This window comes from Megachile rotundata, chromosome 4, assembly GCF_050947335.1.
Source record: "Megachile rotundata isolate GNS110a chromosome 4, iyMegRotu1, whole genome shotgun sequence".
Taxonomy (NCBI): domain Eukaryota; kingdom Metazoa; phylum Arthropoda; class Insecta; order Hymenoptera; family Megachilidae; genus Megachile; species Megachile rotundata.
This window is the reverse complement of record NC_134986.1, coordinates 8,785,091-8,812,684: the sequence shown is the minus strand read 5'-3', so window position 1 is coordinate 8,812,684 and position 27,594 is coordinate 8,785,091. Positions and strand designations below refer to the sequence as shown.

At 35.7% G+C, this 27,594-nt stretch overlaps 1 protein-coding gene across 2 annotated transcripts in view; it reads left to right on the top strand.

Annotated features, from left to right (window-relative positions):
• The window catches only part of LOC100875210 (monocarboxylate transporter 10), a 137,726-nt gene extending 115,038 nt beyond the window's left edge, over positions 1–22,688 (top strand). For both annotated transcript variants that reach the window (XM_076530500.1, XM_076530499.1), the window contains exons 9-12: positions 2,494–2,776; positions 6,921–7,095; positions 14,495–14,701; positions 15,843–22,688. In XM_076530500.1, coding sequence (XP_076386615.1) covers positions 2,494–2,776; positions 6,921–7,095; positions 14,495–14,701; positions 15,843–16,261 — 1,084 coding nt within the window. In that variant the 3' untranslated portion in view covers positions 16,262–22,688. The remainder of the gene's footprint in view (positions 1–2,493; positions 2,777–6,920; positions 7,096–14,494; positions 14,702–15,842) is intronic.
• Positions 22,689–27,594: the final 4,906 nt, after the last annotated feature.

Here is a 27,594-nt window from a genome sequence, read left to right as displayed (position 1 = left end):
TAAATTCCAAGAGTGGTAATACTACGCGTGGTAAATTCCAAGAGTGGTAATACTACGCGTGGTAAATTCCAAGAGTGGTAATACTACGCGTGGTAAATTTCAAGAGTGGTAATACTACGCGTGGTAAAAACCAAGCATGGTAATACTACGCGTGGTAATTTCGAAGCATGGTAATACCACGTGTGGGAACACGATGCGTGGTAAATTCCAAGCGTGGTAATACTACGCGTGGTAATTTCGAAGCGTGGTAATACCACGCGTGGGAACACGATGCATGGTAATATGACGCGTGGTAAATTCCAAGCGTGGTAATACTATGCGTGGTAAATTCCAAGCGTGGTAAATTCCAAGCGTGGTAATACTACGCGTGGTAAATTCCAAGCGTGGTAATACTACGCGTGGTAAATTCCAAGCGTGGTAATACTACGCGTGGTAATACTACGCGTGGTAAATTCCAAGAGTGGTAATACTACGCGTGGTAAATTCCAAGAGTTGTAATACTACGCGTGGTAAATTCCAAGCGTCGTAATACTGCGCTTGGTAAATTTCAAGCGTGGTAATACTACGCGTGGTAATACTACGCATAGTAAATTCCAAGAGTGGTAATACTACGCATAGTAAATTCCAAGAGTGGTAATACTACGCGTGGTTATATGACGCGTGTAAATTCCAAGCATGGTAATACAACGCGTCGTATTACCATATGTTGAATTTTTCCTGTACATCCACCTACATTCCTAAACGTTATACATTACCACACACTGCACAATCATTACACGCAGTGACAATTATACATTACCACGCATTAATTCCCTATGCATATATCCGGTACATCCAACGCACATCCCCCTATTATTACGCTCTACATCACCACGTAATATCACCCACCGTATCGTCCTTCACGAATAAAATAAAATGTAAAATCATCACCAATTGCAATAAAATACGCAACTCCATAGAATACGAGTAAAATGGCAGAGACTGTTATCGTTCCAAAGGTACTTGAAAAATTGAAAAAATATGGTAAAAGAAGGATTCAGTGTTTCTCTGTTAGGATCACAAAACGATCTCGTCGCGTATAGTTTAATGCCCGTTGGAACAAAGGCTTCCAGCTATTTCGAGGCTCTCTTTGACGGTGGAAACGTCGCCAAATGTTTCGTGCTGCTTCAACGTTATGAACTTTGCGGTCGCTTTGACCGCAAGCACGACGAAACGGGAACTGCAGCCTGGTGAATCCATCATGCGACTACGTGTGTAATTTCGTCTGGAGAATCAGTGTTCCGGGGTCTCCTTCGGGAACACTGGTCTTTTCTTAACGGAATTTCGCGAAGCGGATTGCGGTCGGTTGACAGGTTATTCTTTCACGAGTAAAATGGCAGATATCTAGAGCGCAAGAATTTCCCCTTATGGTTGTTCATTTTATCCGCGTTAACCGGGTATACCATTGTTTCAGAAAATGATACACACAAAATTGCGTATTAATCATTCTTATGTACTTGATGCATTAATACAACTCTAATACAACACAACGCATTCAACAAATCACTCACATACTCCACCTCGCAATATGCATTACAGTTCGGAATTTAATTTAGTGGTACTAATAATGGATAGAGATACAAAGCTGTGATATATGAATACACAATGGACTTTGACAAACTTAATACGGAACTGTCGTACTTCTGACTGTCGTATTCGACTCCATCTACTTGTTTCCGCAAATACGAACTTACTCGACTTATTTGCTCTTGTACTGTTCTGTTCTACCCGAGCGAACATGAACCTGATCTACTTGTCTGTCTAAAAGCACACTTGTTCTACTTATATGACTCCATTCATGTCGAACACTCTTTACCGAGAACTTTACTGTTTAAGTTTCACCTTTCAAAATTTCTTTTTTTGAACATTTTTTTGTTTTTGAGGAGATAGACTGGTCGACTTTATTTTATTAATAGCTCAATATATTGTTAACATATTATTGTTCTCGTTATTGTCAATCTTTAATGTTCTTAATACTGTCCACACTGAAATGTTCATAACACTTATACTTGACAGTGTGGATGTAACATGACATTTTATTAGACAGTATACATTAATCATGAGACTTGAAGTCTCCATTCAATAACGAAAATCCAAACAATAAAATAAAATAATATACATTTCAAATTTAATAATTTGACTACCAAGTTGACTATCTTACATTCAATCATATGCTACTAATTAAAAGAGCATGAGATTCTATAAAATGAAAATATTTCATACAAAATGAAATGAAACTATCCATTAAAGTGCCTCCACCATAAGACCCAATGTTTAATTACATCACAGCTAAGTTCTCCAATTATTCGTACGAAGACCTAAGCAATGAATAACGTATCACGCTCGTGATATATTATCTTTCATAAAATTGAATAATGTTCTCAGTAAGTTGACTCATTAAACAGGAAACAAGGAATACCCTCCTGTAACCATAACGACACATTGTTTCCTCAGAAAGCTGGGCTGGGAGCACGGTATGCAGTCAGTAACTGGAGCTCTCTCGTTGGCCTTCTTCCTGGGCTTGATTTACAAGAGTGCCTCCCTCTATCATCCTCAACGACGAGCCATGTTACACCTGAAGAATCAACGTAGCAAAGTGAAAGAGAAAAAGTCTGCTACCAGGGTACCCAGACAGCCGTGGGTTGATTTTAGCCCTCTGGGAAGTCGTCCTGTCAGGATGCTAATGCTGGCCGCAGGAGCCGCTGGTTTTGGCCTTTATACTCCTGCCTTTTACATCGTGAGTACTCTAATCATCATATATTATCATTTTTCTAATTATAACGCGCGCGAGACTAATTTGCGATTCAAAAGTTAAAATCGCATTTTGCGGTTAAGCCGACGCCATTTTGTAGAGACTCCATTTTGTGTTACTCGGTGGTGCGGTCGGGAGGAAATTATGATCGTTACCTTATTAATTTGTAATATGTAGTATATATTAATTTGTAGTACTTAATTATAACACGCTCGAGACTAATTTGCGATTCAAAAGTTAAAATCGCATCTTGCGTTTAAGCCGACGCCATTTTGTAGAGATTCCATTTTATGTTACTTGGTGGTTCGGTCGGGAGGAAATTATGATCGTTACTTTATATCACGCATTGGAATATGATGCATGGTAAATTCCAAGCGTGATAATACAACACGTGGGAACATGATGCGTGGTAATACGATGCGTGGTAAATTCCAAGCGTGGTAATGCAACGCATGGTAGTTTCCAAGCGCAGTAATACTACGCGTGGTAAATTCCAAGCGTGGTAATACTACGCGTCGTAATTTCTAAGCATGGGAATATGACACGTGGTAAATTCCAAGCGTGATAATGCAACGCGTGGGAACAGGATGCGTGGTAATATGACGCGTGGTAAATTCCAAGCGTGGTAATGCAACGCATGGTAGTTTCCAAGCGTGGTAATACTATGCGTGGTAAATTCCAAGCGTGGTAATACTACGCGTGGTAAACTCCAAGCGTGGTAATACTACGCGTCGTAATTTCTAAGCGTGGGAATATGACGCGTGGTAATGCAACGCGTGGGAACACAATGCGTGGTAATATGACGCGTGGTATATACCAAGTGTGGTAATACTACGCGTCGTAATTTCTAAGCGTGAGAATATGACACGTGGTAAATTCCAAGCGTGGTAATACAACGCATGGAAGTTTCCAAGCGTGGTAATACTACGCGTGGTAAATTCCAAGCGTGGTAATACTACGCATGGTAAATTCCAAGCGTGGTAATACTACGCGTCATAATTTCTAAGCGTGGTAATACTACGCATGGTAAATTCCAAGCGTGGTAATACTACGCGTCATAATTTCTAAGCGTGGTAATATGACGCGTGGTAAATGCCAAGCGTGGTAATACTACGCGTCGTAATTTCTAAGCGAGGGAATATGACACGTGGTAAATTCCAAGCGTGGTAATGCAACGCATGGCAGTTTCCAAGCGTGGTAATACTACGCGTGGTAATACAACACGTCGTAATTTCTAAGCGTGGTAATACTACGCGTGGTAGTATGTAGTATTATGTAGTATGTAATATTAGGTAGCATTAATTTGTAGTATGTAGTATATTAATTTGCAGTAAGTAAAAAATTTTGTGAACAAAAAATTGATGCAACAGAAATAGTTGGGTGACAAAATCTGATGTTCAGACTTTTCATAAGTATACCTTATACATTCTCTTTAAATTAACACCATTGAATCTTCATAAATCACCGTTGCCTTATTACCTTGTTACCTCATAACTATTAGCCATCCTACATCCACAAGATTTGTTTAAAAACATCACAAAGTGAAATACCTTGCCAAACAAAATTTAAAAAAAAAAGAAAAAGCTGTCACATAATGGCTGAAAGAAAAGTCCTCACACATCCCACAAATCTTTCCTTAATTTCTAAAATTTTGCCCACCAAATTATGATCCTCAAATTATATCCAGCATTTAACCAGGTATTTCCACGGTCTAATTGCAAAATTGAAATGACAAGCCCCCGGCGCCTCAAAGATCCGACATGAGCCGCTTCAAAAGCAGCTCTATCCCCGGAATCCCTAAACTGCCACGAGCATGAGTTCTCTGCAGTTGCAAGGAGGATAATATAGAAGGTCACAGTTGTCAACTTCGTTATCCAACAAAGTCTGAACAAAGTTGAACGGTTTACAAACACATAATCGAGACTGACCCTGGTTATACGTTGCACGGTGTTTCCTAGTTGCAGCCAATCTGCACGGTGGCGGGTCAACTCGATATTGTGTGACCAACTCGTTTGGGTACACGATGAAACTTGAGGCTGTGTAAGCTTTTCTAGTAAATCACTTTTCTAGGTTTTGGTAACAACGAATGTTGGAACACGTTGAATAGTTTGATGCGGTACAAACTATTGTATGGATGCATTTATGGAAGTTGTATGGCGATGATGTGGACTTTGAGTTGGATGGGAGTGTGTAGAGATTACTAAATACTTAAATTTCTGTGTTATCAAGATAGAAATTATGTTATTTAAATGTTAGAATGGGGTCTACAATTTATGGGAGTTTTAAGTTAGCGGAGTGATAAATTTTAGAAATTCTAGATCCTTGGGTCCCCAGATATCTGGATCTCCAGATAGTGATATATCCACATACCTACATCTCCAAATTTCAAGTTTGCAAATTCCTAAATTAATATATTTGTGCATTCATAAATTCTAAGGTCACCAAATTCCTACATTCCCAAGTCCCAAGGTCATTAAAATCCTACGCCTCCGAATTCTTGGATCGCCAAATCTCAAGGTTATCAAATTCCTACGCCCCCAAATTCCAAGGTTACCAAATTTCTACGCCCCCAAATTCCTGGATCGCCAAATCCCAAGATTATCAAATTCCTACGCCCCCAAATTCCAAGGTTACCAAATTTCTGCACCCTTAAATTCCTGGATCACCAAATCCCAAGATTATCAAATTCCTACGTTTCCAAATTCCTAGATCCCCGAATTTCTAGATCTCCCAATTCCTAAATCCCCAAATCCCTACGCCCCCAAATTCCCAAATCTCCAAGAACCCAAACTCCATCCCAACACCCTCAAATCCCAATTTTCCCAACTTTCCAGCTCCCTAACTCCCTAAACCTCCAAATTCCAAGTTTCCTGAATTCCTCCGCCTCCAACTCCCTAAATCTCCCGCATCTACATCCCCAAATCCTAAGATCTCCATACTCCTACTCCCCCAAATCCGTAGATTACCACTTCCGTAGATCCCCAAATCCCAAATTCTTATGGAAGGCTTACTCCGATGGAAACCAGATTTGTTGTCGACTGTACACGAAGAAGAAAATGAATGAAAGAGCGAGTCCGTAAAAGCTCCCCAAGGCGCCATTCAGGAGAGTGACAAGTGTGGCTCGATTTTTTGCCAGCCATTTTAGTAGTATCATGTTTTGCATAGTGAGGTCCGCACGGGGTGAAAATTAACACGCGACCTTTTTCTGCAACCTGGGTCAGATAAGTGTCTCTCAAGGACTTAATAACACTCGAGTGTAATGGTCTAGGTCAATCTGCATCTAGGTGACCTTCGGAGACCTTTGTATGCACCTTGTGAGATTATAACGTTTAACGAGGAAGTTGAGCTAAAGGGTCGAATCATCGTATGTAACTTAATGACGAGATAATTGACATAATAATTGAATAATAATAGAAATAATGGCATGTATTGGTTATTAGATAGAATAATCATGAGCGATGAAATACAGCAAGAATTATTATGATTAATAATTCTTGACTATTTGTGAAAGATATGTAATATATTTGTAGCAAGGTAGTTAGCAAGGTTATTATGATGTTACAAGTAGCAATTAGTTGCAGGCAACTTCATTATTTTCTTACAAACGCGGTAGACTCGCGTTAACTCAGCACCGTCGCGACTGAGCGCGATCAGTTACGGCGAGAGTTAATTGATTTCGACGAACAAACTTCCAACGAAAACAAAGAAACATTGTACATTGATCACTGTAGTCACAAATATCTCTGACTAAATATCTATGTATTTTACAATACACCACAAACTCACAATTCTATCATCATACTACAAACATGTGCACACATATCTTTCATTTCTTCCAACTAACAAAACAAATAAAAACTGATTCCATCAATATTGCTCCAAAAGAAACCACTTATCTACACAATTTTTCTTTCTACCTCTTATCAGTTTAAACTGATAAGACTAAACTTAGACTGATTAGTCTAACCAAAAATACTCGATCACTTACCGAGTGATATTAACGATCACTTAACGCAACCTCCCTATACCATAAGATCATCAAACTGATTTTGCTCAATTAATGTCTTCCGTCACTTTTTTACTCCTCCACTTTCATCAACAATATTGTAACGAGCAACGTCCATTTCAGGCCTTGCAGAGCCACAAAGACGGTTTGGAGGCCAGTGCTGTGGTGCTTTTGCAGACTTGCTTGGGTTTGGCAGCAGCTCTCGGTTGTGCGGCTTGGGGAGTTGTAACCGCTAGACCATCTGCACAGTGTCTGGTGTCCAGGCAATACCTCTGCCAGGCAGCACTTCTAGGAGTTGGTTAGTATACATCAAATTGTGGCCTTGTATATCCCAGAGTACGTTGGCTAACTGGAATTGGCTAGCTACGATTTGGAGAAGTAATATTTCCGGGGAGTATTGAAAATTTTGTTCAAACAAATATTTGTTATAATATATGACGTTTTAAAAGGTTCAGTAAATTTTTTTTGGAGTATGAAGAGAGATAGGAAGGTTGGAGATAGGAAAGTTAGGTCAGGCTCGGTAGATAGGTCTATAATTAGTCACTAGATACATCTACAATTAGATACAGTAGACTGATTTTTGAGAGAGAAATAGGGAGTTAATGTGACGATATGAGAATGTGGAAATTTCGGAATTTGCTAGTTTTGTAAATGGGGAATGTGGAAGTTGGAAACGTGAGATTTGGAAATTTAGGCATTGGGGAATGTGGAAGTTAGGAATGTGGAATTTGGGAAGGTGGAATATGGAAATTTAGGAACTGGGGAATGTGGGATTTGGGAATGTGAAATGTGGAAATTTAGGAATTGGGGAATGTGGAATGTGGAAACTTATGAATTCGAGAATGTGAAATTTGGAAACTTAGGAATTGTAGACTGTAGAATTTGGAAACTTAGGAAATGGAAAATGTGGAATTTGGAAACTTAGGAATTGCAGAATGTGGAATTTAAGAATTTAGGAATTGGGGAATATGGAATTGGGGAACGTGGAACTGGAGAATGTGGAGTTGAGAAATTTAGGAACTGGAGAGTGTGGAATTTGGAAAATTAGGAATTGGCGAATGTGGAATTGGAGAATGTGGAGTTGGGAAATTTAGGAATTGGGGAATGTGGAATTTGGAAACTTAGGAATTGGGGAATGTGGAATTGGGAAATGTGGAATTGGGAAATGTGGAATTTGGAAATTTAGGAATTGAGAACTGTGGAATTGCAGAATGTGGAATTTAGAAATTTAGGAATTAGGGAATGTGGAAGTGGGAGACGTGGAACTGGGGAATGTGGAATTTGGAAAATTAGGAATTGGGGAATGTGGAACTGGGAAATATGGAATTGGGGAATGTGGAACTGGGAAATGCGGAATTGGAGAATGTGGAATTGGGAAATTTAGGAATTGGAGAACATAGAAATTGGAAATTTGAGTCTTACTTAACTTGGAAGTTGGAAACGATAAATTCACCCCATCCTCCCTAAACAATAAAAAATCCCTTATCACCATCAACCACCCCCAAAATCACAAAAAGTGATAATAGCTATAACAGTTAGCTTTCTGTCCATCGCGTGTTATGGTCTCAGCGAGGTTCGGCCCTGAGGTTTCTAAACGTATAGCCCTCATTCAAGTCGGTGGTAGACTTTCTCTACCCCTACCAAGGCTCTATCACCCTTTTGAAGCTGTCGAGCTCTTCGAGTGTCAGCCGTATACACGTCTTTGCCCCTCATTCAGCTGGCTTACCCTCGGCTTGACTAGAGTTCCCGACACAAAGTATTTTCCATTCTGTCCCGAGCCACCCTGTCTCTACCCTGATACTTCGCCACCCCTTTCCATCCCTTCGTCCCGGTGTTCTTTACCTTTGGCCACGGAGGCGAATATCGCGGATAGAAGGCCTGCAATCGTTAATGGGGTTGCCTCTGGACAGAGGAAGCGCATTTAAAACTCACCCCGATGAATCGGACCCGTTCTCCACGCGATTTTCTTATCGGGATAAAATGATCAACCGATTTATCTATCGCAATCCTTGTCGCCAGTCAAATCTGCGAATATATATTTTTTTTTTTGGTGCGGTTGATTTTAATTGGATTGCTGGTCGATCATGGAATATAGATAACGAGTAGTCTGCTGAATTAATTATTCAACGTGTTGCGATTGGTGAGGTTGAAATATTTTGCTTGTATTTGTTTTAATATATCTGTCATCAAATTCTAACAGACTTTACATGGTTCAAACTTGACCATTATTTTTATAGAATTCTTGATCAGCCACTTTGTAGTAAGTCGCTGTGTATGACTTTCCTGTCATGAATTTATAAAAAAAATTAATTGCTGAGAATTTATAAAAAAAATGAAATGATAAGGATTTATAAAAAAATAAAATGATATGAATTAACAAAAAAAAATGAAATTATGAGAATTAATAAAAAAGATGAAGCAATAAAAATTAGTAAAAAAATGAAATTATTAGAATTAATAAAAAGAAATGAAATAATAAGAAATAACAAAAAAAAAAATTGCTAAGAAATTATAAAAGAAATAAAATAATAAGAACTAACAAAAAAGAAATGAATTACTAAATATTTATAAAAATATGAATTTCTAAAAATTTATAATAAAAGAAAATGACAAGAATTAGTAAAAAATGAAATTATGAAAATTAATAAGAAAAAAGAAATAATAAAAATTAATAAAAAATAATAAATTGCTAAGAATTTATAAAAAAAAGAAAATTATTAAGAATTTATAAAAAAAGAAAATTGTTAAGAATTTATAAAAAAAAAAATGAACAGATAAGAGTATACAAAAATTCTCTTTATGCAACGAGATAATTACGAGAGTAGAAAATAGGTAAAAAGTGGTGGCAAAGATAATGATTCACCGGCGATGTCAGATAAAAGTTGAATTGTTAGAATTTAAAACGTGACTAATACCTGGACGAGCGCGGGACAACGTGGAAGCGACGTCGACGAGTTGAAACAAGGGTTAATACGCAAAACGTGCGAGCAAAAATTCCATGGAACGTAACTCGTAATCAGTAGAGAAGCGTATTTTCAGGCTACGTATACACGCAAACGTGAGCTCGCGATACGCAGAGCGTCCCTTTTTCACGACGGAAAAGGAGAGCTGACAACCAAGAGCTAAATATACAACCGAGAAGTCCCAAGCCCAAAAAGCTGCTTATCCCTGTCCTGTTGGATCGAGTTTGCTGCTGGCACTACTATTCACCCGCCAGATAAACTATCCAGGGAAAAAGAGTTTCGCTGCGTATTTCGTTCGTCTTCTAATGAGACAAGAATGAATGCATTTCGTGGCATTTCGAGAAAATTCTAATTTACCTTGAATAAAATGCATTTAGATATTAATTTCGGTTACTATTAACGTTTAATTGAAAATCTCCATCATAAACTTTTTCGCGGAAAATAATGTGATTACAAGTTTCACTCGTGCTTCAAATTATGTGACAAAGTTTAATCTAGTATAAGCTTCTTCATGGTAGATTACTTTTTTGTTCGTGAAATAATGTAGCTATGTATTTTGTACATGGTTTAAATTCTGCGACAGGAGCAAGTAAAAATTAGTACTTCATGGATCACTTTTTTTGTTTTTAAAATATTTACAGTTACTTTGGGGAATGTGGAAGTTGGGAATGTGGAATGTGGAAAGTTAGGAATTGGTTAATGTGGTATTAGGAAATTTAGGAATTGGGGAATGTGGAGTTGGGAAATTTAGGAATTGGGGAATGTAGAATTTGGAAACTTAGGAAATGGATAATGTGGAATTTGGAAACTTAGGAAATGGATAATGTGGAATTTGGAAACTTAAGAATTGGTTAATGTGGAATTGGGAAATTTAGGAATTGGGGAATGTGAAGTTGGGAAATTTAGGAATTGGAGAATGTGGAATTTGGAAATTTAGGAATTGAGGAATGTGGAATTGAGGAATGTGGAATTGGGGAATGTGGAATTGGGGAATGTGGAATTGGGGAATGTGGAATTGGGAAATTTAGGAATTGGGAAATTTAGGAATTGGGGAATGTGGAGTTGGGAAATTTAGGAATTGGAGAATGTGGAATTTGGAAATTTAGGAATTGGGGAATGTGGAATTGGAGAATGTGGAATTGGGGAATATGGAATTAAAGAATCTGGAATTGCAGAATGTGGAATTGGGAAATTTAGGAATTGGAAAATACAAAAATTACGATATTTAAATTATTTTGCTTAAATTGTGTAACAAAATTCAATTTTCATCAGCCAAGTGAAAATTGATTTACTATAGATTTTTTGGTTCGTATAATATAATTATAAACTTCGCACACAGTTTAAATTATACATAACAAAGTTTTATTTTCATCAACCTCGATAAAAATTAGAGACAAGTTTAATTGTGTACATACACGCGTAACTACGAATATAAACAATAAAAATAATAATATATGTCTCTTAAAAAATTGCAAAACATTTTTTACATCAACCATTTCAATCGCATTATACTGTATTGAATTGACACAATGAAGTCATTTATTCGCACCGAAATTTTTACCAATTCACATTGTTATAACAGCGCCATTGTCGAACACGCGATTGTATAGGGTGTTTAAATCAGAAAACATTTATCGATGATAAAGCAGCAGCGATAACGATCGATTTCTAATGAAAACGCCCAAAATTTCGGGATACGTGAATATCGTAATCAAGCGATAAATTGTCTTCCGGGTTTTATTCGACAACCAAAATCCACTGAAATTTTCGAATTTCATAAATATATGGCGTTGCTGATAAGACAAAATAAAATAGACAATGGCGTTAACGAGAAATTGAAGTTCAACATTTATTTTCATTTTATCTTTCGCATACTTTATATCACCAGAATTTTGTGCGGAGATCGAAACATTGATGCAAATATTGCGGAGATTATTCGGATGGGTGTTTTTTGAATTTTTGTCGTTTTCAATTTTTTAAGTTTTCAGGTTTTCAAGTTTTCAAGTCTTCAAGTTTTCAAGTTTTCAAGTTTTCAAGTTTTCAGGTTTTCAAGTTTTCAAGTCTTCAAGTTTTTAAGTTTTCAAGTTTTCAAGTTTTCAATTTTTCAATTTTTTAAGTTTTTAATTTTTCAAGGTTCCAATTCTTCAAGGTACCAATTTTTTAAGATTTCAATTTTTCAAGATTTTACTTCTTCAAAGTTTCAATTTTTCAATTCTTCAATTCTTCAATTCTTAAATTTGTCTATTTTTCAATTTCATTCAGTTCATATTTCAGTTCTCAAGTTTTTTATCTTTCAATTTTATTCAATTCTTGAAGAGAAGCTCACGATATTCTATTCAGAATGTTATTCAAACAACAACATTTTTTAATTTTACAATTTCCAAATTTTCCATTTTACAATTTTCAAATTTTTCACCTCATAATTGTCAAATTTTGCATCTTCCAATTTTATTCACTTTCAGCTTCATTCGATTCACCATTCAATTATCAAATTTCCAGAACATTATAATTAGCGTTTAAACGTCTCCACTATATTAAATTCATGATTCAGCGAGACGGTCGCAATATTCGGCACATTAAACGTGTTCGCTCTAATGGACGTACTTTTTCATTTTCACGCTCTTTGTCTCAGCGTCGCGTTAGATGTCATCATCATCGCATCTCAGACTCTCTGTTTCATCATCATTCTCGTCTCATTCTTAACTGGTCCTCAACATCTTTGTCTTCGCGTCGTAGTCTTTCACCTACCTCATTATCTCGACTAGTTTGCCGAGTCCTTCACCCTCAAGGGAATTAAAATCGCCATAGAAAAAGACCCACCCTGACTTGTTCCACATTCAATTTATCATCGGATCCTTCGCTACAGAGTCTTAGACACTGACAAATTGTCAGGAGTTAAACTTTAACATCGTCTCTCATTTGACAACAAATTTTAACGCCAGCTTAAAAGTAACTCTTCGATTAACCCGCTTCATTCCAAAAATTATTCATAGTCATCGTAAAACAACTTGAATGAAATATTTTTTAAACAAAACTAAATCTGCAGATACAGACGTGATATATAAACATAGCGAAACAGATAACAATTAATAATAAAAAAATTATGACATAGACAGAAAAATGATATAATACAAACATTAAATATAACATATGAGATAAAATAGCTTTATGAAATTTCAACAAGCATTTCAATTAAAAATTTTTACATTCGCAACCCGGCATAAAAAATATCTCCGAGAAAATTAAATGATCTACATTCCTGAAAAAAAGATTAAAATTTAATTTGCGGAGTTTAATGACCTACAGCGATGATACGTTTCGTAAATATATTAATCGAAGCGCCTGAAAGGCAGGAGAGAAATCGATAGGTCTCGCATCGATATTCGACGTATTAATTACGAACGAGCTATCATTGATACGGAGTTATGTAGGCTTAACGGGCAACAGAACACTGTTTCATTGCTTTATTTCCGGTGTGCGCTAATGACCGTGCACCGTAAGAGGATTACGAAATAAACTGGGGCTTCGTTGTGCAGCTACTCTCCCACGTTGAAATATAAATGGCAATCTTCAAACGTCCATACTAGATATACCCGTGTTCATCGTGCGTTTATATCCAGCAACCACGTGGACCATCACTGCTGCCGAAATGGAATTCTGAATCCTTTCTAAATGCGCTCTAACACTTTGCTCGTTCGTTAAACTGATTTTAACAGACATTTCTAGAGAATTTCTGTTTTAAACGGGTATTGTGTTAGCGAGCTTTGGATTATATGAGTGAATTTTCGACGCTTGGGATTTTGTGGGGGTTGATTTTTGTTTTGGGGGATTTTTGGGATTTGGGAGGAGGGAATTTTTGAAATTTTGAGTGGAATAGTGGGATTTTGGAATTTTTGGAATTTTGGAATTTGGGGAATTTGGGATTTGGGGAATTTAGGATTTTGGGAATTAGGGATTTGGAGAATTTGGGGAATTTGGGATTTGAGGAATTTGGGATTTAGGGAATTTGGGAGTTGGAGAATTTGGGATTTGGGGAATTCGGGATTTGGGGAATTTCGGATTTGGGGAATTTGGGTTTTGGGAAATTAGGGATTTGGGGAATTTGGGATTTGAGGAATTTGGGATTTGGGGAATTTGGGATTTGGGGAATTTGGGATTTGGGGAATTTGGGATTTGGGGAATTTGGGATTTTGGAAATTTAGAATTCGGGAGAATTGGAATTTGGGAAATTTAGAATTCGGGAGAATTGGAATTCGGGAAATTTGGAATTTGGGAAATTTAGAATTTGGGAGAATTGGAATTTAGGAAATTTAGTATTCGGGAAATTTGGAAGTTGGGAAATTTAGAATTCGGGAAATTTGGAATTTGAAAAATTTGGAATTCGGCAGTATTGGAATTCGGAAGAATTGGAATTTGGGAAATTGAGAATTCGGGAAATTTGGAATTCAGGAGAATGGGAATTTGGGAAATTTAGAATTCGGAAAATTTAGAATTTGGGAAATTTGGAATTTTGGAAAAACACTTATCTCTAACATCCCCCAAATGTGACCTAAATTTTCAGTCCTACTCAAACATACACATACTCCCCATATACCTACATACAATATGTACCTATTTCCCTATAACCTATGCACCTCAGCCCATCACTAATACTCTATATCCCTCAACATCCCCAAAATCCCAACACCCCAAATAATTACCACCAAACTGAGCCGTCAATTTTCTCTTAAACAGCTATAGCGCAGGTGGCTCTGGGCAGCGTACAGGGTTACCATGGTTTGGTGTTGGCGTCCGGACTCTACGGCGCCTCCCTCGGCGGCGCTCTTTATTCTCTGAAAATGCTGGCTCTCGAAAGACTGAGGGCGAGACACTTCGCACGATCCTGGGCGCTCGTGCAAGCTGCGGAAGCTCTACCTATTCTTCTCGGAGTTCCTCTTACTGGTAAATCGCTTTTATTCGTTGCCTGACAGTCTCCGTGCAGACTTTAGAGCGTGTACGCGGCTTCCAGGACAAGTACCGATGACATCGCGATCCTTTGCTATGCTTCGCTGCTTGGAGATGTTGTTCTTTCAAAGTAGCCCGAACTCAAACGTGTCCGTTCGTTTGTTTGTTGTTTTTCACGTCAAGCACACGCTTCGCAGTTTCATGCTGTTAGATCAATGCGGGTGTGTGCTTAGGTGACGTAGATTAGGTTGGTACATAAACTTCATTTGCGAAAACATGGAGAGTTCTTTGAGTTGGTTTTGAGATTTACAAACATTTTGACACTTTACATTTCATATAGACAATGTGACATTGTGAGATATTTTCGATATACCATATATGTGATATAACATAATACATACCATATGTGATGCACATACATATAAAAACATGAGGAGTTCTTTGAGGTAGTTGGTTTCAAGATTTACAAACATTTTGGCTTTTTATATTTCATATAGAACTGACAATGTGACATTGTGAGTCGATATACCATATGTGACATACCACAACACATACAATATGTGATGCACATACATATAAAAACCTGAGGAGTTCTTTGAGGTGGTTGGTTTCGAGATTTACAAACATTTTGCGTCTTTACATTTCATATAGAACTGACAATATGTCATTGTGAGTCGTATATCGATACCATATGTGATGCACATGCATATAATACAATATACATTTGCTGTGTAAAATGAAGCAATCACATATGGTACATACAGCTGTATGTCAAACGTAAGATCATCTAATAATATGTACAAGATATTCCCAATTTCTTGACCTCGAGTGACCTTGATTAACCTTGAACTTAAAGTATCTGTTTTGAAACATATACCATTACACATACACATATACACATATGATTATACAGCTGTATGTCAGATGTAAGATCATCTAATAATATGTACAAGATATATAATTCCTAATTTCTTGACCTCGAGTGACCTTAATTGATATGAACTTTAAGTAACTATTTTGAAACATATACCATTACACGTACACATATACCACATATGTTTGAAACATTTACCATTATACATTCTATGAAAAAATTTGGAATAACATAATTATGTTAATGTGAGCAAATGAATTTCAGGTTACATGAACGCGAACAGCCCAAGGGTGGGTTACTACGCGTGCACTTTAAGTTCCTTGTGCGGTGCAGCGTTACTTTTCTTGGTTGGTTGGGGTCGACAGCCAGCGTCGCCAGTTTTGCCAGGGTCACATTTGTCCAGCGTGAACGTGCCACCGCCATGTGCCTGTCCACCGCCACCCAGGCCAAGGTTGCCGAAGTCCCAGTCCCTTCACGTGCCCCTGGACGTCGAGGAGAACCTCCGCGAGAGAGAGATGGAGAGGATGCACACTGCCGATCATTACTATCAACCACAGTTCTACGGGCCTCTGAGACCCAGCAAGAGCGTCCCGGAGGGTCTGAGTCACCAGGACTCGTACAGGAGTCGACCCAGACGCCACCGCGACGTCACGGTGATCGAGCAGATCACCACCAGCGTCTAATTCCGTGATTGCTTTGAGATAATCTAGGAAAATTCCGTGATATTTGTTAGCTGTGATTAGATGTCGAAGTACACAGCGGTTGTTGTTGTTGTCCCTGTTTGGTTCACCTTTTACGAACAGTCGTAAGCGTTCATGAAATTTCCTACTCGAGGACGAGAAAGAACGAGAGACTTTACGATGGAGGTCCTTTACGAGCGATATCCTTCACGGAAACGTAAAAGACGAAGAAATCTTGATAAGACGTTCCTACAGATCATTCCTTTATCCACTGTCGTGTTTTATTTATCCCCGGCATAACAATTACGGTCCCGAACTTAGACAAATGGCAAATCGATGTGGTATTCCGAGCACGTAGAGCATTCCGGAAACTCGAGAATTAGAAAACGTCACGAGAGTTTTTAGTCGATACTGTTCGGCGACTGAAAAAAGAATTCCAGTACCCGTTAAAACCAAAGCTCATTACCGAAGCGCTATACCCATAGAAGCCCATTAAGGTTAATATCGCTCTCTAAAATTCGACAATTATCGCACGGTTTCGTGGAAACTGCATAATCCCTGGCAGGGTCTGGCTCGGTTAATCGAAGCGATCTTTTGTGCACGGAATAACCGTGAACAATGCGGGGTGCTATTATCGCGGTGGTGTTACGTTGTACACACGCGCGTGCACACCATGGTTGACGGTGAAATCTCGCATGATCGGAAATTCCATTGAGCCGCGTCGCTAGATGGACCGATTGCCAGATGCCTGGCCAACGATGCGTGTCAACATGGTCGCGTATAAGATTACGAGCGGTCGAGTTACCATGATCGCGTTCGACTACCGGCAAATTTCGAATTTAACACCGATCCTCGGTGTTTGCCAGATCGTTCCGGACGTTTGACTGCAACGCGAACCGGAAGTGGATGGATGAACGCGACACAAGCGCCAATCGAACGGAAACCTTCGCGCCTCACTCTATGCGTTTTCAGATGCTTTTCTATCATGCAGGAGTCTATTTTCTTATATGCAAAATAGTTACTATATTGTGTGAAATATAATAATAATTACTTGGACTATTGTTGGTTAGGTTTTATTTATTTTAACGATTTTGTTCATTTTTAAGATTTTACTGATACGTTCAGCAAATTCAGATCTTGAAGATTCAAATTTTATATGCGTCTTCAATTATGTTATTGCTTGGATATAGTATTTATCACTTGGATATTGTATATAATGTAATTACTTGGATATTGTATATTCATGAAGTTTGATCAATTATTGTAATGACTTGATATTGTAGTCATCACAGATGAATGTATAGACGTTTCATTTATCTTTCATTTTTTAACATCAATCAGTTTATTATATTTCTACTTGAAGTATGTCCTGACCTTAGAATCATGAGCTTTGGCAGATTGTTATATTGCATTGATTTTTATTTAATTTTTGGTGATATGAACATTTGTCAAGGAACAGTTTTATATATTTTATTAGTAAAGATGGGGTGTTCTGTTCATTTTAATAAATTCATATTGTAATAATTTTTATTATATTTGTTGTAATATGAACATTTGTCAAAAAGCAGTTTTATATATTTTATTAGTAAACAAGAAGTGTTTTGTTTATTTTAATAAATTTATAATGTAATGATTTTTATTTTATTTATGGTAATTTGAACATTTGGCAAGAAGCAGTTTTGTATATTTTATTAGTAAAGATGGGGTGTTTTGTTTATTTTAATAAATTCATATTATAATGATTTTTATTTTATTTATGGCAATTTGAACATTTGGCGAGAAGCAGTTTTAGACATTTTATTAGTAAAGAAGGGGTGTTTTGTTCATTTCAATAAATTCATATTGTAGTGACTCATTGTTTATTTATGATAATATGAACATTAATCAAAAAACATTTGCAAAATGATTAGTAGAGAATATACAGATTGTTTCATTTATTTTACCTGCTTAAATATATACATATAAAATATTTAAAAAAAAACAAACCTTTTTTATATTTTGCATATAAAAAAGAGACTCGTAAACTGTGATCGCAATGAGTAAATCAAAATACCTTTTCACTAAAAAATATCAAGAAAAGGCTCCTGAATGATTAAATAATAAGCTACGATGTTAATCAAAATAATAATAAAAATCAAAAGACGAAAGATGACTAATGAGTGTTCAGGGAAACGAATCATAGACTGTTGACGTATCATGAAGAGGTTTTATGTTCTTCGGCAATTATCGAAGAAATGCTATTAATAAAATGTAAATGGAATTTATATATAGTCTATCTGATCTATAATTGAAGTAAGCTAGGGAAATACGTTATTCGTGTTAAATGATTTTCTTAGTTACGATGTTATTACGAGGGAAGTATCTATTCTACGTTAATTTGCACGTTAAGTTTAGTTATCGCTAGGAAATGAACCTGCATCGAAAGTAACTGTAAATCTTTTAACGATTAGTGTCTTTTCGCTGTGATCACGGATGAATCGATATTTCCCTCACGTGTGTGCTCACAAGATAACACTTAGGTACTTAAGTCGAGGGAAAAGATTGAAAAAAAAAAAATTGGAAGTTTTAAGTTTTTAGAGTGGAAGATATATGTATAGGAGACGGAGCTGGTCTTCGTCTTTGTTCGTCGCACGAATTGTTAGACGTTTTGGTTCACTCGGTTTGTGCAGAAATAATTGCGGGGTTGTTTCTACTATTAATTGTGTGACTTTCCCAAATTTCCCGAATTCTAAATTTCCCAAATTCCTATTCTCCCGAATCCCAAATTTCCCAAATTCCAAATTTCCCAACTTCCAATTCTCCCGTATTCTAAATTTTCCAAATTCCAAATTTCCTAAATTCCAAATGTCCCAAATTCCAAATTTCCCGAATTCCAAATTTCCCAAATACTAAATTTCCCAATTTCTAAATTTCCCAACTTCCAATTCTCCCAAATTCCAAATTTCCCGAATTCCAAATTTCCCACATTCCAAATTTCCCAAATACTAAATTTCCCAAGTTCCAAATTTCCCAACTTCCAATTCTCCCAAATTCCAAATTTCCCAACTTCCAATTCTCCCGAATTTCAAATTTCCCGAATTCCAAATTTCCCAAATTCCAAATTTCCCAACTTCCAATTCTCCCGAATTCCAAATTTCCCAAATCCCACATTTCCAAAATTCCAAAATTTCAAAATTCCCTCCTCCCAAATTCCAAAAATCAACCACCGTAAAATCCCAAGCGTCATAAATTCATTCATATAAATCTTTCTTAACTATTGAAAGTTGCTTTGATAATAATTTATATCCTTCCATACTTTCAAACCCAAATAACATTACATGTCGCCCTCAAAACAACAAAATATAAAATCTACCCTTGAAAAATTATAAAAAAGATAAATTTACTTTTACAAATATAGGAGGAGACCCTAAATGTTATTCCAATATTAAATATATTAATTAATTAAACATACTATTAATTTTCAAATAATATCTTCAATAACCTTCATTTTGAATAAATTGTAAATTTTGTTATTAATAACACCGCAATTATTTTTGCACCAACACAAAAATATACAGTACGTAGAAACCTGGAAAGTAAGTACAACTTAGGAACAATTATTGAAATAATATACGCATATTGTAATCTGTAAGAGAACAAAAACAATTAATCAAAAAGACTCTCGTCTCGAAAAATCCCCTGTAATTCGTGCATATACACTCGAAAGTTCAATTATAGTGTCTATTAGAGAGGACAAGTGTAACTCTTTTCAAATGTTCGAACAAAGAGAAACAGACTTCAAAAACAGCTTCGAAAGAGATCGTACACTGTGTAACAAATATTTCGTAGTTCACTTTATCTCGGATTTTTATAGATATTTCTGCAACGGACTGCTACTGTATTTGATATAACAGAGTACTGTAATATTCCTTTTTGGAAGTTTGAGAATTTGGGAATTTTCGAGTTGGAGGAATTTCAGTTGGAAAGTTAGGTGGATATTTTTCAAATTTGGGAAATCTCGAATTTGTGAATTTTTGAAAGTGCAAGGTTCCAAATTTCTATTTTTCCGAATTTGGGGATTTCCAAATTTCCATATTTCCGAATTGGGATATTTTCAAATTTCTATATTTCCAAATTTGGATATTTCCGAATCCCACAATTTCCAAATTCTAATATTTCCGAATCCCTAAATTTTCAAATTCTAATATTTCCGAATCCCACAATTTCCAAATTCTAATATTTCCGAATCCCTAAATTTCCAAATTCTAATATTTCCGAATCCCACAATTTCCAAATTCTAATATTTCCGAATCCCTAAATTTCCAAACCCCAAAATTGCCAAATTCTAATATTTCCGAATCCCAAAATTGCCAAATTCTAATATTTCCGAATCCCAAAATTTCCAAATCCCTAAATTCCCAAATTCTAATATTTCCGAATCCCAAAATTTCCAAATCCCTAAATTCCCAAATTCTAATATTTCCGAATCCCAAAATTTCCAAATCCCAAAATTTCCAAATTCTAATATTTCCGAATCCCAAAATTTTCAAATCCCTAAATTTCCAAATTCTAATATTTCCGAATCCCAAAATTGCCAAATTCTAATATTTCCGAATCCCTAAATTTCCAAATTCTAATATTTCCGAATCCCAAAATTTCCAAATCCCTAAATTCCCAAATTCTAATATTTCCGAATCCCTAAATTTCCAAATCCCCCAAATCCTTAAATTCCCAAATTCTGATCTTTCAAATCACCACACTACTCTAATCCCTATAACCTCCACTTCTCCGCTGCCATTTTCTCCTCCTCCGCCATTTTCTCCACATAAACCTTACCGCAACAGTCTTTCCGTCTTTCCTATAATTTTTGAACAATTTCCAACAAAAACAATGTCTTCTTTTACCTCCAAATTCGAGATACAACTGCGAGACTCTAAATATAATTTCTACACACAGATTTTCTAAGTAGAGAAAAGAAAATTGTGTACAAAGGATCAATGTCATAGCTGATCTTAAAAATCCCAGAAACGTTTAAAGACACTATTCCTTAATTCTCAATGGTGAATTGTTTGTATACTGCCAATTTTTATAGAATATCGCTGCTCTGATGCACTCACGATCTAAATGTAATATTCCATGGAGACGTAAATTAATTCACGAACCAACCGATTCACTGTAGGATTAATTAATCGCGTACACGTGTTTTTTCGACGATTTACCGCATTTCGATCGATAAACCGACGAGGTTTCCAAAATCGTGTTCGAATAGAAATAATATATTTCTCGGACGAGAATTTTTGGAATCAACACTAAAACTACCAAACTAAATAATCATTTTATAAATTTTTATCTTAAGTTCTAACATTTTTTAATGTCATTTTATTGATTTTTAAAGTTATGTCAATTTTTGTGGAGATGAATTAATGTATACTTTAATTTAAATATTATTATTTGTGTTTTTTAAGTTCGTTTTTAATTTAGAAGTAGACTGGTAGATTTAGTGTTAACAGTTTTGAGATTCTTGAAGACTCTAGATAATTAAAAACGTAAGCTTCTTTTTAAAGAGCATGTACCCTTCTTAGCACCGATCTTGACCAGAGTCTTTTTTAATCTTTTCGAATTTCCGGAAGTGACCTGTCTTAGGGTACTTTGATAGTCACTAGAGCAGATTTTCAAGAAAACGAGTTTTGTACCTCGTAGTGACTTAGACCGATTTTTAAGACGATAGACCACTTTTTCCCCAATTTCGTGTACTCACTATTTTTATTTATAACGTGACTAAATGTACGCTTAAGAGGATGATATACGAACATATTGTGAACCCTTTCGCTACCATTATAAATAATTGAAATCTTCAAAATTTTACCTCTTTCAAAGCTTGTCATTTAAAGAGGAAAAGCTAGCTGAAGAAAGCTAATTAAAGAAGAGAGCGTAAAAGCTAGTTAAAGAAAGTGTGAAAGCTAATTTAAGAAAAGAGCATGAAAGCCTTGTAAAATGGCGGAGTAGCGAAAGGGTTGTGAGACTGCAAAGAAACGTGTAATAAAAGAGAATTGACTGTTCACTGCGAACTATAGACTGACGGTATTAGAAGTTTCGAAATAAAAAAAAGAAAGATTTGCCAACAAGTATTTGCACAATTACGATAGACTTCGAGATGAAAAGTCACTTGGACATCGACTATCCCGAGATTCTTATTTAGGTGTATTTCGAAGGATTCTCTTTGATAAATGATGTACACATATACATACACATACACGTTGTATAATTCTTTCTTGTGAAAGGCTTGATGCGAACCGACGTTCACGAAACTTGTATCTTCTTTACGTTTTAAAATGGGACTATGGAACACGAAGGGTCTCCCAATTACGAAGCGTTGAGCATTTTGTAAAAGTTTTATAAATAGTTCTATGTAGTTGAACAGCTGGACCAATAAAATGTATATCCGATTGTATGGATCAATTAATTTCACTCATTCCCGCTACCTTCATGTTTTCCGAAACCTTCAAAATTTTTTTAATTCCAAATATTTTTTAAATATAAAACATTTTTAATGGCTATTATTTTGTTTAAAATTCTTTTACATTTTGGAATTCTCATTTTTTTGTTTTTATTTGCATTTGCGGGCTTTCAAAAATGGTACCGCTGACGTCATCTAGCGAAGGGTGGTAATAGTAGTGAAATACAAGATGGTGGCGCGCGAGGCGCCGCCTGGCGGCAGTGGGCGGGAACTAATGAAAGTGCAGTTTCAAATACGTGTAGTTCACCCTGTTCGCCGGAGAGATGGCGCCAACTGTTCAATTCTCATTGATGACGTCATTTTTTAAAAAACCGCGCGTAAATTTTTAACAATATATAAAAATGAAACTTCTCAAAAAATATGAAACTATTATGTGTTCAAAATAGTTCGCACACTATACTGATTCTCTTCGGAAATAAATAATTACAAAAAATTACATAAAAATAAATTTGAATACAATAATTCGTAGATAATTTTAAAGATATTTGCGCGAGAAAGTTATGAAAATAATGAATTACAATAATTAATTTATATAATAATGAATTAGAATGAAATATATCATAATATATTCATTAACAATCATTTTGTAAAATATCAGCTAGAGCAAGTTAATAAAAACGACGAATTCGAATAGTTACAACAACAATTTCATAAATAAATAACAAAAAAATTATTAATTACAATAAAATATATCATAATATATTCATTAACAATCATTTTGCAAAATGTCAGCTAGAGTAAGTTAATAAAAACAATGAATTCGAATAGTTACAACAACAATTTTATTAATAAATAACAAAAAAATTATTAATTGCAATAAATTATATCATAATATATTAATTAACAATCATTTTGCAAAATATCAGCTAGAGTAAGGTAAAAAAAAATAATAAATTTAAATAATTGCAACAATAAATTTGTTAATAAACAATCGAAAAATTATAACAAAAATTATAACAAAATCAACATTCGAATAATTATGCGATGTGCAATCAGAGTGGTTGCACGTCATTGGTGGATTATATGATGTCTTATTGGCTGCTGTAAACAACCAATAACTCTTGCACTTGAAGAGGTCGACTGTCCTCAGTTGTGTTTCGAGAGTCGAGGAGGTCGGATCACACCTGTCAGCACTTACCGGTACGAGTCAAGGATTTACTTAACTGATATTGTGCTTGTCCCTACGTTATCTAATGTGTTTTAATAAGTATTTAGTGTGCTTTAATAAATATTTTTTAATAAATATGGGGGTGTATTAAAAAATTTTATGGTGTGATTCAACAAGTGTCAGTGACTTTACCGGTGTGTTTCGTGCATGCATATACGGATATATTCGTGTACCTAGTGTACTATTATTAGTGTTTAGTGTGTTTTAACAAATATTTTTTAATAAATACGGGGGTGTATTAATACGATTTATGGTGTGGTTCCTCATGTGTCAAAGTACTTACCGGTGTGTTTTAATTTATAATTGTGCGTGTGTATACGAATGCATTACTTTGTTTTATGGTGTTGTTGTACAAGTGTTTTACCATTATTTTTTAAATATTTTATCGGATTTTATGGTGTTATTACCTGTGTTTTTACAAATTTTTATGAACATTTAATGAGTTTTATGGTGTGGTTACGAACGTGTTCTGACAGGTTTTGTGCACGTGATCAATGTAGTTTATGCGTAGTTGTCGGGTGCTTTGCCGCCATTTTTAAAATATTTTACCGGGTTTTATTGTGTGGTTTTATAAATTTTTATGGACATTTAATGACTTTTATGGTGTGGTTACATACGTGTTTTAACATGCTTGTGCAAGTGTCTAATGTAGTTTACTGCGTAGTTGTGCTTTTCCGCCATTTTTGAAATATTTTACCGGGTTTAATGGTGTTATTATCTATGCGTTTTTGCAAATTTTTGTGAACGTTTTAATTCATAATTGTGCATGTACATACAAATATATTAGTGTGTTTTATAACGTTATTGTACAAGTGTTTTACCGTGATTTTTCAAATATTTTACTGGGTTTTGTAGTGTTATTACTTACGTGTTTTAACAAATTTTTTCGATCATTTACTATGTTTTACGGTGTGGTTACCTACATGTTCCGGTATATTTTTGCAAACGTTTTAACATGTTCTATAAGTAATTACCAAAGTATTTTGACGTACTCAAATGTTTTACAATATTTCACGATATTACTATTAATAAACGTTTGCAAATTTATAACCGAATTCTGTAATGTAGTTATTGTACTTCTGCATGTTAATCAAAATGCAAATCGATAAACACAGTTAATTAATCGTTGTGTTCCTTTTATGATTATAGGAGGACCAACTTCACGGACAAACCGCCAAATCCAAATCTGACAAAAGCAGCCAAGCAGTCAATCAACCAAGCAGCCAAGCAGTCAATCAACCAAGCAGTCAATTAATCAAGCAGCCAGTCAATCAGATGCTTTGCCGGTAAAACGATTGCAGTGATGCAAGTCAGCGATCGGTGAGTCGCATGCTTTACAGTTCCTCTGGTTCCCATCATGTCGTAGGACGAATGGTCCGAAACGACACGGGAACTGGTTGTATTTTATATTTTTGAGCGAGCATAGTGACACACGACTGTACGATCGTGCAAAATTCGTACACACTGTCTATTTCATTTATTAGATCAGGTCAGGGTTTTCTTGTACATCGCGTTTTAACTTAACTTCTTTACAAATCAAATTAAAATTATTACATTGAAATCGGATGACCCTCCAATTTCGTACTAGTTCAATTATAGAGTCACTTTCAATTTTTACGTATCGCGAACTCTTTTTAAATACACATATGTACAAGAAAGTTTCGCGGAAAACAGATTTTGATATCAAAGTTAATTATGAATGTTTTTGATCATTTAGTAAATTTACTTTGATATCACAAATCTGTTAATGAAACAATCGATACTTAGATTTTTGCAAAGTGTTCTCCATTTTCCATTTTGAAAATTTAGAGTCAATTTTTTGGGAGACACTTTATTAGCATGTTTCTAATTATGTTTTTTAGCTCAGGATTTTCAGCACACATGAAGAAAACTGGTAGGTCAACAAGTGGCCGTGTTCATTTTTATGGTCTATACTCATGCGCGTGCTTAGATGCTCTCGCATGGGTTAGGGCAGGTGGACACGGTTTAGTTTTAAGATGTTTTGGCGATCGACAAATTAACAGTGAATTATCGACACAAGTTACACGTGTGTGTGTGGTTAGGTCGTGGACCTTGTGTCGATTAAACTATAGATTTATTTTTTAAACTTTGCAAAATTCTATTTGAAAATGCATACAAAATGCAAGTCGAGTCATTTGAAAATACATACAAAATGCAAGTCGAGTCATTTGAAAATTTTATAAAATGAATAAGTTAGAAAATTGTATGAGTAGTTAAAATTATTACATGTACATATTACATTGAATATTCGAAAGAGTACAAAAATGAAATATGTTCAATGTTCACTGTCGATTGTCGATCGATTTCAGCAAAGAGGTATGAACTTAGAGTGTGAATGTTGTATTGAACTCGGGTGTCGGAGACGTCCCGGGACGTACTCCCTAGAAATAGGCTTTTTGCACCCGGGTGGTATGTGTGAGAATCGTGGAGTGTGTTTTTGTGAGAATGGACTTTGCAATTTTTTAAATATAGCGATAGGCAGGCAGGTAGCTTACTTCTGGTGTGAATGAGTTAGTTTTAAGTAGGTAGGGCCAGAGCAAGCTTTTACGTTTCTCTGTCCTCCTCTCTCACACGTGAGATGCTTGCATCTGGGAGGTTTACGAAAAATCGAGAAGAGAAAAATTAAATATGAATATATTTAATATCTCTTGAACTCGATTGTTCGTTCAGGCCAGGCCTTTTAGTTTCTAAGTCGCAGTCGGGTTTTAGATCCGACTGCAAAAATGAAGTATACTTTGCAGTGAAGTGCAGTGAAAAAAAATATTCTGCACGGACATTCTTTTACGGACAGCGCATTCTTAGAATGCGCTGATCGTATATGTTTTTATTTTTCTTTCTTACAAAAATATTATATGTATATGTTATATAAAATTTCGATTTTGTTATCGATCGAAATAAATGGATAGTGGTGCAATTTTATTCTTATAAAATTGTCTGCTATCTGTTTATGGAGATTGACAGCGAAATTGAGAATTTACGTAATTGAATACTAAGAATGTCCGGTAACTCGGACATTCTTAGTAAAAATTCGCACGTGATTTTCCTGAGGCTTTGCCGAAGAAAGAAGAGGCTATATGCCGAAGAGCCCCGGCAAAGTTGCCAAAGAAGAGGGGAACTATTAATGGCTGTCCATCTTAGGATGGACAGTCATTTTGTCACTATGCTCGCTATTATTTTCTTGTGTTTTACAGGTACTTTTTTAAACGATACAAAATGTATCGTTTTGCTCGAATTTTTACGAGCAAAGCCACCAGCGATTTTTATGCCCTCCCAATTAAATTTCAAGATTAAAGATTTTTGCATAACTTCGCGATTAAATTTTGAGATTAAAGATTTTTGTATCCCTTCGCGATTACATTTCGAGATTAGAGATTTTTGCATCCCTTCGAGATTACATTACGAAATTAGAGATTTTTGTATCCCTTTGCGATTACATTTCGAGATTAGAGATTTTTGCATCCCTTCGCGACTACATTACGAAATTAGAGATTTTTGTATCCCTTTGCGATTACATTTCGAGATTAGAGATTTTTGCATCCCTTCGCGATTACATTACGAAATTAGAAATGTTTGCATCCCTTCGCGATTACAGTACGAAATTAGAGATTTTTGTATCCCTTCGCGATTACAGTACGAAATTAGAGATTTTTG